The 15,020-nt window shown below is 41.3% G+C and overlaps 1 protein-coding gene across 1 annotated transcript in view; it reads right to left on the reverse strand.

Annotated features, from left to right (window-relative positions):
• Positions 1–3,396: 3,396 nt before the first annotated feature.
• The window catches only part of LOC148800683 (uncharacterized), a 30,479-nt gene continuing 18,855 nt past the window's right edge, over positions 3,397–15,020 (reverse strand). The window contains exon 5 of the mRNA XM_088903821.1: positions 3,397–3,996. Within this exon, the coding sequence (XP_088759947.1) occupies positions 3,397–3,996 (600 nt within the window). The remainder of the gene's footprint in view (positions 3,997–15,020) is intronic.

Below are 15,020 nucleotides of genomic sequence, written 5' to 3' on the forward strand. Positions count from 1 at the left end.
GATTGGAAACTAGTTAAACACTGAACACTTAATGGGCCAAAAGCCCATTTCGAGCTGGGCTGATATGATCACCCATCTATGGGGCAAATCTGAGATTAATGTTAGTAATAGGATTGGGCCTTTAACCTTATCCACTCCAGGAGACCAAATTCAAAGTAGATTTGAATCTGGTAAACTCCAGATAAGATCAGGAGTAAGCTAACTTAATCTGCAGATAGGATTAAGATAATTCCCTATCCAAATACTTAATTGGATTGGGAAAACTCCTAATTAGGAGGTTTCTTAATCAAGAAGAAAGGAGGAAAAACTCAAGAGAAATATATCACATTTCGAACCAAGGATTTATGGTGTAAGAAATTATCCTGCGAATTGAGATTAGATCTCATACAGACTCTAGAGAGAAGAGAAGCAGTTCAGTCATCTTCATCCCCGGAGTTCTCCTCCAGCCACCGCCATTCCCTCTTGCAAGATTTGATCTTTGCAGCAATAGGGAGTCAAGAAATCAGTTCTTAACATTAGTCTTGCGAAATAGACTGAGAAAGATTCAGTGTTTAGAGTTTCGAGAGGACTGTTGCAAAGGATCCAGTGTGTAGGACGCACCCTGCTGGTTCCGTTCCATCCACAGCTGTGTCATCTTCAGCAGGAGCGGATCTTGGTTTCTTCTTTGGGCATGAACACCAACTTTGGGAGATACTGTTTCTCCGGATCAGGTATAATCCTCCCTTTTTCCTTTTGGTTCAGATCTAGTTCGATTATGGTTCAAGTAGAATCCTTGAATATTGTATTCTAAATTTAGGGAATATGATTCCTAGTTGGAAGAAGGTAGGAAAATTTTTGAAATTTGCCCACCCAATCCGCAACCTTATTGGCGTCCATTAGGTGGATCCTACAATTCTTTCACAAATGCCTTCGAAGGACAAAAGAGTTTCATCTGGTATTCGAGGGTGGTTCACTGCAAGTTCTAGGGTATACTGATGCCGATTTCTAGTCGGATCCAGATGATAGAAAGTCTACATCTGGATATGTTTTCACGATAAGATCACGTGTTGTTTGCTGGAAAAGCAGCAAACAGGGGTCTACTGCAGATTCCACAACCGAGGCCGAGTACATTGCCGCAAGTGAAGCTGCCAAGGAAGCCGTGTGGATGAAGAAATTCATACAAGAATTGGGAGTGATTCCGTCCAGCACATCACCCATCCCGTTGTTGTGTGACAACAATGGAGCGATCGCCCAGGCTAAAGAGCCTCGGGCCCACTCGAAGTCAAAGCACATCTTGAGGAAGTACCACGTACTATGGGAGATCGTTGGTAGAGGGGACGTCCTAATTCAGAAGGTAGCATCAGCGGATAATGTGGCAGACCCATTGACTAAGCCACTGACACAGAAGGTGTTTGAAAAACACGTGGAAAGTATGGGACTCCGGCTTGTACCAGATTGGACCTAAGTGCAAGTGGGAGCTGTTAGACAGTTTTGTATGCCCTTAGCTTCAATCCGATTTGATGTACTTTTGTTATTTAGTGGAAATAAATAAGGTGCATGTTTGATTCATGTTGTTTGGTTTAATTCTGTGTATGACCCTAAAACTGGATACTTATAGAGACTAGTGTTAGTTTAAAATGTTCACAGCCATTGGATAAGTCTGGGGAGATTTATCCTTCCAAGGCTGATACTGGTGTGCCACCAAGTGTTGGGATGGCCTGTCTCGGCCACCAGGGTAAGACCCCTGGCACATGCAGTATGGGATAACTCGAATCCTTTAACCGGACCAGATTTCTAGTATTGCCCTGGACCTTGGAGACAGATGGGCAAAAACTAGAAAGTTACACCTGACCCCTAAACTCGATTATGACACTTCACTAGGTGTCAGATCGGGTTGTCTTTGATATGCCAATCAGTGAGTTCCTTAGCGGGGATCAAAACCTGGGTATGTTGTGACAGTTTGAGAATTAATCTGAGTGGGTGATCATAGTGACAGGATCAGCCCCTTTGTCGGACAAAGGTAATGATCGGGAATGCACTCTCTCTGATGGAAATCAAACTGCCGGTAGTTGATTTCAATCGTTGGAATTTGGTTTTGCAAAATTAATATATATATATATATATATATATTTGTACGGTTTCAAAATGTTTGCAAATTGTTTTAATTCCCCGGATCCATGTGAGTAGAGAGTGCGGCACTATTCCTTGCAGCCGAGGGATAGGTCTTCTCTTGTCGGGCAGTGCTTGATCATTAAGGGCTGAGAGGTTAAGTGTAAGACCATTTAGGATAGTACCTGATGGGCTAATCTTGCACTGCCCACAGTCCCTGGGTTTTTATAAGATGGCTTGGCCCAGGGACCACTTAATGTAAGTGTTGGATCCATAGGGTCCATGTGATGGGCTCAGGGGTTTACTGAGCTTTTCAGTGAATTCGGCTGGACCTTGTAATAAAGGCTGGGCCGAACCGATGTGGCTGGTGTGTAGATCAATGCTTGGGTCCCACGCCATACAAAGAAGCCCAACTGGGCAGCAGATTGGAAACTAGTTAAGCACTAAACACTTAATGGGCCAAAAGCCCATTTTGAGCTGGACTGATATGATCACCCATTTATGGGGCGAATCTGGTATTGAAGTTAGCAAAAGGATTGGGCCTTTAACCTTATCCACTCTAGGAGACCAAATTCAAATTAGATTTGAATCTGGTAACCTCCTGATAAGATCAGGGGTAAGCTAACCTAATCTGCAGATAGGATTAAGATCGTCCCCTATCCAAATACTGATTTGGATTGGGATAACTCCTAATTAAGGGGTTTCATAATCAAGAAGAAAAGAGGAGAAACTCTAAGAGAAAAACAAGCAGATTTCGAACCTGGGGAATGTGTGCAAGAAATCATCCTACATATTGAGATCAGATCTCATACACATTCCAGAGAGAAGAGAAGCAATTCAGCCATCTTTGTCCCAGGAGTTCTCCTCCAGCCGCCGCCATTCTTTCTTACAAGATTCGATCTTTGAAGAAGAAAGAAATCAAGAAATTGTTTCTTGACATCAATTTTGTAGAAAGGACTGAAAAGATTTAGTGCTTAGAGTTTCCAGTGGATTCTTGCGAAGGATTCAGTGTGTAGTATGCACCCTATTGGTTCCGTTCCACATACAGCTGTGTCATCTTCAGCAGGAGCGGATCTTGGTATCCTCTTTGGGCGTGAACACCAACTTTGGGAGATACTGCATCTGTAGATCACGTATAATTCCTCCCATCCCTTTTGGTTCAGATCTGGTTCGATTATGGTTCAAGTAGGATCCTTGAATATTGTATTCTTAAATTTGGGAATATGATTCCCAATTGGAAGAAGGTAGGAAAGTTTTTGAAATTCGCCCACCCATTCCGCAACCTTCATGGCATCCATTAGATGGATCCTACCATTCTTTCAGGGGGACCTTCCTTAACAGCTCCTTATAACGCTCTGATGACTCATATAAAGATTCTCCATCTAGTTGGAAGAAAGTGGTGATGTAATTTCTCATCTTTGCTGTCTTGGATGGAGGAAGGTATTTGGAGAGGAATCGGCTAGCCATCTCATCCCAAGTGGCTATAGATCCGGCTGGTAATGAATTCAGCCAAGCCTTGGCCTTGTCTTTCAATGAAAATGGGAATAACCTCAGCCTAACAGCATCATCACTCACCCCATTGTGCTTGAAAGTGTCACAAATCTCCAAGAAATTGGATTTGTGAGAATTCGGATTTTCATGAGCCATGCCACCAAACTGAACTGTGTTTTGGATCATCTGAATTATGGGTGGTTTGATCTCAAAGTTATTAGCAACAATGGCTGGTCTTACAATGCTTGAAGCAGACCCAGTAAGGGTTGGTTTGGCATAGTCCATCATAGTCCTTGGTTCAGTCATCTCTTCAATTTCAGCTCTAACTTGTTTAGCAGCTCTAAGGCGGATGCGGAGGGTTCTTTTAATCTTCGGATCGTAAGGGACTTCCTCTGTTTCAGATCTGCTTGTCATAAACTGTAGAAGTCAAAGCAATAAAAAAGACTAATGTACACCAATCATAAATGTAAATAATCAAACAATCAGCCATCCTAATAAAGAAGTACTGTTAACCACTACTGTAGCAGCAATTTAGAAGGAAAAGACTGAATACTATCTAAAAAGAAAAGCTTCAAGCACAAGAACAATCAACAAGCTGAATATAGACAAATCTGAAATCTAATATACATGATTGGAATCAGAGAAGTACCCTCTCAAATCAAGAAAACTGCACCCTACCGAGCTGATATACAAGATTGGACAAGACTAAAAGCGTAATATATATATAGTCGGTCAGAAGAAAGAGGATTTCTGATCTCAGCCATGAACGTAAATGTGCACAGATCTGAACTGTACTATTTTCATTGAATATACATAACTAACAATCAGTACATTACCAAAATTACCAAATCATAACATACCAAATCAAAAAAAAAAAAAAAAAAACTACACTACCAAATTTTTAACAGCAACCTAAGACAAAGCCAATCGGCAAGAAGAATAGTCAGCAATCTTCAAAACACAGAAGCTAGCTAAAAGGAAATAAAAAACAGCCTATAGAATTCTATCAAATCAGAGAAATGACGTATAGAGTCAAGAAACTACCCTTTACCGCAACAAGAACAGCTATTTTTGTGTGTGCACAGATCTGATTTCTGATTTCAGCAATGAAGGTTAATGTGTACAGATCTGAACTACACTATTTTTATAGAGTATATAGAACAAAAATTCAGCTACACTACCAAGACTACAACAGCAACCAAAAACTAAGCAAATTAGCAATAGGAAAGAAAACTACTAAGTCAGAAATATATCAAGTCAGAAATCTATCAAATCATAAATGAAATCTATAATAGCAAGCTATAGACTTCTTCCTACAAAACACAGATCTGAAATCTACCAATTCAGCAAAGTACCTATAGAATCAAGAAGCTACACTCTATCGAAAACAAGAACAACAACCTAAACTAGATGCATTTGGCAAGGAGAAAGAAATCTGAAACTACTGAAACTAGCTACACTACTAAAACTAGAACAGCAAACTAATATAAAGGCAATTAACAATAAGCAAGAAAACTACTTCTATCAGCAAGGGAAGATACTCTATCTATAGATCTGAACCTAATATACAGAAGAAAAAAAATACAGATTAATAGTGGTTATGCACACTATCGAAGCAAGAATAGCACTACCGAAACAAGAACAACACCTTAAACTAAAAGCATTCGGCAAGAAGAAAGAAATCACCTAATTCAGTAATGTAGGTTAGTGTGTGCAGATCTGAACTGTAATGTATAGACTAAAGATCAGCTACACTACTGAACTAGAACAGCAACCTATGTTAGAGGCAATCGACTATAAGAAAGAAAATTACCTTAATCAGCAATAGAGGTTAATGCATACCAATCTGAACTACAATGTATAGAGTTAGAAATCAGATTAACAATGGCTAATAGTTCCTAATATTGCGGCAATAAGTCCCCGGTAACGGCACCAAAAACATGATGCGTATTTGCTACACTAGCAAATGCACTAGCCGCACAAGTAATAGAGTGATGAATAGAGTATTATTTCCCACGATGACTTATGTAACAACTACTAGTAGTATATCAGCCTACTATTATCTCATAAACCAAAATGTATGTCTACTTCAAAACTGAAATCCTAACTAACAACCTATCTCAAAGAAATTGGATCAAACACCTTGCATGCAAATTGAGAAGACAAGCTAACTATGCACAGAATTGATTTAGCAATTAGTTTCCTAGGTCATTTGAGTAGATTATAATTCAGCCTTGGTTTGGTGAAACCCCAAGGCAATGAACAGCCTCTCTCAAGCGCATGTTCAATCTATGCATGAGTGATGGTCCTTATATCTCTATCAAGGATCTAATCCTCATGCATGCATTAAGATCTAACAATTCTATGGCATTATTTTAGCTGAATGAACATCATTTTAGGTGAATGAACACCAACCGAATTGTGCAAGTTATCTCTAAACTCACACTCAATTCGGTTCTTGATTAGAAGATCCGAAATTCTAGAGTCTTTCTCAACACTCTAGAACGTCCAAGAATGAAGAACAATTCGACCAATTGTTATAAAATCAATTACAAAATCAAGATCTGAAGTTATAGATCTGAAATTACAAAACAGCAGTTCGGCTAGCAATTCTACAATCAAATTCCTAATCAAGAAACATCAAGATTGCATCTACTCTATCAAATTTACATAGAAAACTAATCACAGATCTGAAATTACAGAATTCATTCTTCAATTACAGCAAAAAAGAAAAATTAATGGAGAAATTACACATAATTCCTAGCTGAATTCGATTACCAAATGTGCAGAAATCAAGGAAGAGACAACCTAGATCTCCAATGGCTTCTTCTCCTTTCGAATTCAGCTTCTTCTTCTCTTGAAGTTGCTTGAATCTCCTTTCTTCTCCTCTCTTGCGCCTATCTCTCTTTTCTCCCTCCAAGAATTCGAACTCAAGGTTTGAATCTCCCCAAAGGGCTGAATTTCAAAATGTTTGAAACCCAAAGAAGAGGAATTTTCCCTCCAAGAAACCTCCTTAAATAGTTTTTCCTTCATCTCTCCAAGAATTCTAGAAGTTGCCGCCCCTAGCCTCTCTTGAACTTTCTAGAAGTTGCCGCCCCTAGCTTCTCTTGGGCTGCAATTTGGGTTGCTCTTGAGCTGCAAATGGACCTCCTCCTTGCTGGGCCGAATAGGCTCCCTTGGAAGGCTACGGCTAGGCTCTCTCTTTGGGCATCTCCCAAAGAGTGCAGTATAGGCTGCATGGGCCGAATGACCCTCTCTTGACCTCTCAGTTGGGCTGAATTACCTTCAATTTAGCTCACTTTTCCTTGTTTTATGTTTTCTTTCTCCAAAATCGGTTTCGCTTGATGATTTCCTAAAATAAAGTTAATTTGGGGTAAAAACTTACACAAACTAGCACAAAAACCATGCATACAACCTCATAAAATATGTGTAATTTGTGCACTCATTAGAACCTTTCTTGATCGCTCCTACAGGTGGAGAACGAACTGGCAATGCCAGCAGCAATAGAAGGAGGCAAGAGAAGAAAATGGCGTCAGTCTAACTGGAGTTGTCTTCTCTCTTGAATCTGTAATCTGATTGGGTGAATTAGGGCTCGCCCTCCTCCTCTATTTATAGCCTTAAAGAGAGGTTCTCCTAATCTTATTAGGAGTTTCTTAATCCAAATCTTGTATTTGGATCTGGACTCTCTTTAAGAGAAAAGGATAATCCCTTATCTTATCTACATATAAAGATCAGCCCTCCTAATCTGATTACGAGTTCCCCGATCCAAATCTCTATTTGGATCTGGACTCTCTGAGTGGATAGGGACAATCCCTTATCCCATATGCTGATCTAAATCCCAGAACCGCCTCTCTTTAATTAATCATATTAAACCAGTTCGATTTGGGCTTTAGGCCCATTAAGTCCATTTGCTCACTTATCCTCCAAACTGCTGCCCAGTTGGGTATCCATGTATGGCGTAGGACCCAAACATTGATCTACACATCAGCCACATGGGTTCAGCCCAGCCTCTGTTACAAGAACGGGTCGATTCACTACAGGAAACAGTGAACCCCTGAGTCCATCACCATGGGCTCTTAATGGGCCCAACATTTACACTAAATGGTCCCTGGGTCAAGCCACCTTATAAAAACCCAAGGACTGTGGGCAAATACAAGATTAGCCCATAATGTATTACCCTCAATGGTCTTACACTTAACCTCTCAGCCCATAATGATCAAACACGGCCCGACAAGAGAGAACCTCTCCCTCGACAACAAGAAACAGTGTTGCGCTCTCTACTCACATGGATCCCGAGAATTAATACATTTTGCAAACATTTTGAAACCATAATATATATATATATATGTATATCTCTATATAAACATATTTTGCAAATCAAATTTCAACGGATGAAATCGGCTGCCGGCAGCTTTGGTTTCCATCAGAGAGAGTGCATCCCCGATCATTCACTTTGTCCGACAAAGGGGCTGATCCTATCACTATGATTACCCACTCAGATGAATTCTCGGACTGTCCCAACATACCTAGGTTTTGACCCCCTCTAAGGATCTCACTGATTGGCATATCAAAGATAGCCCAATCCGACACCTAGTGCAATATCATAATCGAATCTAGGCGTTAGGTGTAACATTCCAGTTTTTCCCATCTATCTCCAAGGTCCAGGGCAATACTGGAATTCTGGTCCGGTTCAGGGTTTCAAAAAGCCTACACTGCATGTACCTCAGATCTCCCCCTGGCAGTTGAGACAAGCCACCCCAACTAACTTGGCGGCACATCAGTGTCAGCCTTGGTAGGATAAATCTCCCCAGATCTATCCAACGGTTGTGAAGATTCTAAACTAACACGAGTCTCATATGTGTCCAGTTTAAGGGTATTACAAAGAAACACATCGTAATAACATGAATCAAATATGTACTTTATTCACTTACATTAAATGTCATAAGGTATATCATTCTGATTGGAGATAAGGGCATAAACTGTCTAACAGATCCCACTTGCACTTAGGTCCAATGAGTCTCATGCCTTTCACGTGTTTCTCAAATATTTTTCTATGTCAATGGCTTAGTCAATGGGTCTGCTACATTTTCCACTGATGCTACCTTATGAATCAGGACTGTTAGACAGTTTTGTATGCCCTTAGCCCCAATCAGTTAGATGTACTTATGACTTTGATTGTAAATGAATAAAGTACATATTTGATTCATGTTCCTGTGGTGTGTTTCTATGTTATACCCCTAAATTGGACACTTATGAAACTTGTGTTGGTTTAGAACGTTCACAGCCAGTGGGTCGGTGTGGGGAGACCTACCCTGATAAGGTTAACACTGATGTGCCACCCAGTCGATTGGAGTGGCCTGTCTCTGCCACCAGGGTGAGACCCGAGGTACATGCAGTGTAGGATTAATTGAATCTTTGAACCAGAGCAGATTTCCAATATTGCCCTGGACCTTGGAGACTGATGGGTAAAACAAGAAAGTTACACCCAACCCCTAGACTCGATTATGATACTACACTAGGTGTCGGATTGAGCTGTCTTTGATATGCCAATCAGTGAGATCCTTAGTGGGGGTCAAAACCTGGGTATGTTGGGACAGTCTAATAATTCATCTGAGTGGGTGATCATAGTGAAAGGATCAGCCCCTTTGTCGGACAAAGGTAATGATCGGGGATGCACTCTCTCTAATGGAAACCAAGACTGCTGGCAGCCGATTTCAATCGTTGAGATTTGTTTTGCAAAATATATTTTATATGAGATATAAAAGTATATATATTACGGTTTCTAAATGTTTGCAAAAGGTTTTAAATCCCGGGATCCATGTGAGTAGAGAGTGCAGCATTGTTCCTTGCAGCCGAGGGAGAGGTCCTCTCTTGTCGGGCAGTGTTTGATCATTGTGGGCTGAGAGGTTAACTGTAAAGCCATTGAGGGTAATACCTGATTGGCAAATCTTGCATCTGCCCACAGTCCCTGGGTGTTATAAGGTGGCTTGGCCCAGGGTCCACTTAGTGTAAGTGTTGGGCCCATAGAGCCCATGTGATGGGTTTCAAGGGGTGCACTGTCCATAATAGTGTATTCGGCCAGGCCTTGTAACAAAGGCTGGGCTGAACCCATGTGGATGATGTGTAGATCAATGTTTGGGTCCCACGCCATACAAGGAAGCCCAACTGGGCTGCAGTTTGGAAGGCTAAGTGAGCACATAACCTTATTGGGCTTAATGCTCATTTCGAACTGGGCTGATTTGATCAGATAAATACGGGGCGAATTCTGAGATTAGATTAGTAGATAGGGTTGGGTCTTAACCCTATCCACTCAGAGAGTCCAGATCTGAATGTGATTCAGATCTGGAAACCTCCTAATAGGATTAGGAGGGAGTTGATCTAATCTGTAGATAAGATAAGGGTTTACCCTTATCACTTAAAGGGAATTCTGATCCAAAAATGATTTGGATCAGCAACTCCTAATGGGATTAGGAGTTGATCCCTTTAAGCTTATAAAAGGAGGAGGGGACGGCATCCTTAAGAAGACATTCATATTCACATCCTCTTCAGAGCTGAAATCACAGAAGAGAGAATTCAGCATCACTGCGCTAAATTCTTTCTTGCCACCTCCTTCCTGTCGCCACCATATCTGCCAGTTCAATCTTCTATTCTCAGTGGGGTGATCAATATTGGATCTTGATATCAGTCCTTTGTGAAGGGGCAGATTGGAAGTAGTGCTCACGTGTCATCCAGCTGATTCTTGCGAAGGATCTGGTTCTTTTGAAGAACGCTGCTGATTCTGCTCCATCCTGCACTGCGCCATCTTCAATGGGAGCAGTTTTTGGTTCCTTCCTTGGGCGTGAACACCTCCATTGGGAGATACTATTTCTCTGTATCAGGTATATCCCTCTCCTATTGCTTTTGTTCAGATCTGGTTTGGTTCTTGGTTCAACATTGATCCTTGAAAAATATGATTTTTCTAAAATAGGGAATACGATTCTCAGTAGGATGGAGAAAAATTTTTGAAATTCGCCCATTCTATTCCACATGATTTGGGCGTCCATACGATGGATATCTCATCCCTTCAAGGATGTCCCCTCTTTCAACTATCTCCCGCAGTACGTGGTACTTCCTCTCGAAGTGCTTTGACGTCGAGTGGGCTCGTGGCTCCTTAGTCTGAGCGATAGCTCTAGTGTTGTCACACAATAGTGGAATGGGTGATGTGCTGGATGGAACTACTCCCAATTCATGAATGAACTTCTTCATCCATATGGCTTCTTTTGCAGCTTCACTTGCGGCAATGTATTCAGCTTCGGTTGTGGAATCTGCCGTGGACCCCTATTTGCTGCTTTTCCAGCAAATAGCACACGATCCTATCGTGAAAACATACCCAGATGTAGACTTTCTATCATCTGGATCTGACTGGAAGTCGGCATCCGTATACCCTTGGATCTGTAGTGAACTACCATCGAATAACGGACAAAACTCTTTTGTCCTTTGGAGGTACTTGAGTATGTTTTTCACAGCAGTCCAATGCTCCTACCCTGTGTTGGCCTGGAATCTGCTTACTACACTTACTGGCTGAGTGATGACAAGATGAGTGCACAGCATGGCAAACATGATACTATTAGACAGTTGTATAACCTTAGCTCCAATCGGAATGATGTGCAATATGACATTTAGTGTAAATGAATAAAGTACATTTTTTATTCATGTTCTTGTGGTGTAATTCTATGTAATACCCTAAAACTGGACACTTATGAGACTCGTGTTAGTTAAGAATGTTCGCAGCTATTGGATAAGTCTGGGGAGATTTATCCTGACAAAGCTGACACTGGTGTGCTGCCAAATGTTGGGGTGGCCTGTCTCAACCGCCAGGTTAAGATCCGAGGCACATGCAACGTAGGTTTACTAGAAACCCTGAACCGGATCAGATTTCCAATATTGCCCTGGACCTTGGAGATTGGTGGGCAAAACTGGAAAGCTACACCTGACCCCTAAACTCGATTATGATACTGCACTAGGTGTTGGATTGGGATGTCTTTGATATGCCAATCAGTGAGATCCGAAGAGGGGGTCAAAACCTAGGTATGTTGGGACAGTCTGAGAATTCATCTGAGTGGATGATCATAGTGACAGGATCAGCCCCTTTGTCCAACAAAGGTAATGACCAGGGATGCACTCTCACTGATGGAAACCAAACTGCAGGCAGTTGATTTCAACCGTTGAAATTTGTTTTGAAAAATATATTTATATACGGATATACATATATGTTATGGTTTCAAAATGTTTGCAAAAGGTTTTAATTCCCGGGATCCATGTGAGTAGAAAGTGTAGCATTGTTCCTTGCAGCCGAGGGAGAGGTCCTCTCTTATCGGGCAGTGTTTGATTATTATGGGCTGAGATGTTAAGTGTATGACCATTGAGGGTAATACTTGATGGGCTAATCTTGCATCTGCCCACAGTCTCTGGGTTTTTATAAGGTGGCTTGGCCCAGGGACCACTTAGTGTAAGTGTTGGGCCCATTAGGAGCCCATGTGATGGGCTCAGGGGGTGCACTGTCCATAACAGTGTATTCGTCCAGGCCTTGTAACAAAGGTTGGGCTGAACCCATGTGGCTGATGTGTAGATCAATGTTTGGGTCCCACACCATACAAAGAAGCCCAACTAGGCAGCAGTTTGGAAGCATAATGAGCACGAAGACTTCATGGGCCTAAAGCCTATTTTGCCCAACCTACCTACAGGGTTCGGCCATCCATATGATGGATCTCTCACTCCTTCAGAGGTATCAGAGGCAGGTTCAATTCTTGAACCGAATTAAACTAGATCTAAACCAACACAAATGGGTAGAAGGCGTTCTACCCGATTTGTGCAGATTAGGGTTTTTCTGAAAAATTGTTGCCAGATAAAGGGCAAATGATTTGGAATTATATTTTATGATTCTTAATTTTTTTTGGAATTGTTATTTATAATTTTCTTGATTTATGGGTTGTTCGTAAAAGTGGAGATCGAAATTTTTTCTGGCTCGTGACAATCTGCAATTTGCAGTTTCTTGATTTATTTATTACATTTGGTCTGTAAAATAATTCTTTTTTATTTTTTAGACTGAATGTGTAGGATTCGATCTGATGTAATACTAATAGAAATTTAAGGGTTTCAATTTTATTCTTGGATCGAAGATGGCGGCGTATGAAGGAGTTTTCGCAGATGGGAAAATAGCTATCTACAATTTGCAGTTTATGAAACTGCATACTGTGATCTAGCCTCTATTTTTATGAATGCAATGTGCGAACTGTTAGACAGTTTTGTATGCCCTTAGCTTTAATCTGATTTGATGTACTTTTGACATTTAGTGTAAGTAAATAAAGTGCATGTTTGATTCATGTTGTTTGGTTTGATTTTGTGTAAGACCCTAAAACTAGACACTCATTGAGACTCGTGTTAGTTTAAATGTTCACAACCATTGGATATGTCTGGGGAGATTTATCCAGCCAAGGCTGATATTGGTGTGCCGCCAAGTGTTGGGATGGCCTGTCTCGGCCACCAGGGTAATACCCAAGGCACATGCAGTGTGGGATTGCTCGAATCCGTGAACCGGACCAGATTTCCTGTACTACCCTGGACCTTGGAGACAGAAGAGCAAAACTGGAAAGTTACACCTGACCCCGAGACTCAATTATGATACTTCACTAGGTGTCGGATCGGGCTGTCTTTGACATGCCAATCAGTGAGATCCTTAGCGGGGGTCAAAACCTGGGCATGTTGGGGCAGTTTGAGAATTCATCTGAGTGGGTGATCATAGTGACAGGATCAGCTCCTTTGTCAGAAAAAGGTAATGATCGGGAATGCACTCTCTCTGATGGAAACCAAACTGCCGGCAGTTGATTTCAATCGTTGGAATTTTGTTTTGCAAAATTTATATTTGATATATATATATATATATACGGTTTCAAAATGTTTGCAAATGGTTTTAATTCCCATGATCCATGTGAGTAGAGAGTGCAACACTGTTCCTTGCAACCGAGGGAGAGGTCCTCTCTTGTCGGGCAGTGCTTGATCATTAAGGGCTGAGAGGTTAAGTGTAAGGCCATTTAGGATAATACCTGATGGGCTAATCTTGCACCTGCCCACAGTCCCTGGGATTTTATAAGATGGCTTGGCACAGGGACCACTTAGTGTAAGTGTTGGGCCCATAGGGTCCATATGATGGGCTCAGGGGTTCACTGGGCTTCTTAGTGAATTCGGCTAGGCCTTGTAATGAAGGCTGGGCCGAACCCATGTGGTTGGTGTGTAGATCAATGCTTGGGTCCCACGCCATACAAAGAAGCCCAACTGGGCAGCAGATTGGAAACTAATTAAGCATTGATTATTTAATGGGCCAAAAGCCCATTTCGAACTGGGCTGATATGATCACCCACTTGAGGGGCGGATCTGATATTAAGGTTAGCAAAAGGATTGGGCCTTTAACCCAATCCACTCTAGGAGACCAAATTCAAATCAGATTTGAATATGGTAATCTCCTGATAAGATCAAGAGTTATCTAACCTAATCTGCAGATAAGTTTAAGATCATCCCCTATCTAGATGCTGATTTGGATTGAGGAAACTCCTAATTCGGAGATTTCTTAATCAAGAAGAAAAGAGGAGAAACCCTAAGAGAGAAAAACAACAGAATTTGAACCTAGGGTTTTGAGCAAGAAATCATCCTGTGAATTGAGATAGGATCTCATACACACTCCAGAGAGAAGAGAAGCATTCTTCGCCATCTTCATCTCAGGAATCCTCCTCCAGCCGCCGCCATCCTCTAAAAAGATTCGATCTTTGAAGAAAATAAATCAAGAAATCAGTTCTTGATATCAAAGGACTGAAAAGGTTCGGTGCTCAGTGTTTCCAAAGGACTCTTTTGAAGGATTCAGTGTGTGGGACGCACTCTGCTAGTTCCATTCCACATATTGCTGCGTCATCTTCAGTAGGAGTGGATCTTGGTGTCCTCTTTGGGCGTGAACACCTTCTTTGGGAGATACTGCTTCTCTGGATCAGGTATAATTCCTCCCTTGTCTTTTGGTTCAGATCTGGTTCGATTATGGTTCAAGTAGGATCCTTGAATATTGTATTCTAAATTTAGGGAATATGATTCCCAATTGGAAGAAGATAGGAAATTTTTGAAATTCGCCCACCCATTCCGCAACCTTTTTGGCGTCCATACGTGATCATCCCTCTTTGACTGATTCGTGCTTTTCTTTAATCAGTATTTAATTTCAGATCATTTTCTTGGATTAAATTAAATAGCAAACCCTATACCCATTCAAACCAGATTGGTCCAAACTGGTTGGACCGAATCTAGGGTTCGATCAAGGCTGATGTCAGCCCTAATTTCCCACTGATGAGCCTAAGGATTGATGATTAATTAAGAGTTTAATTCAGCCCAACCTGTAAGGCCCAATTTTAAATTGTTAAAACTAC

This window comes from Nelumbo nucifera, chromosome 4 (genome assembly GCF_055504915.1).
Source record: "Nelumbo nucifera cultivar China Antique chromosome 4, China Antique-T2T, whole genome shotgun sequence".
Classification (NCBI taxonomy): Eukaryota; Viridiplantae; Streptophyta; class Magnoliopsida; order Proteales; family Nelumbonaceae; genus Nelumbo; species Nelumbo nucifera.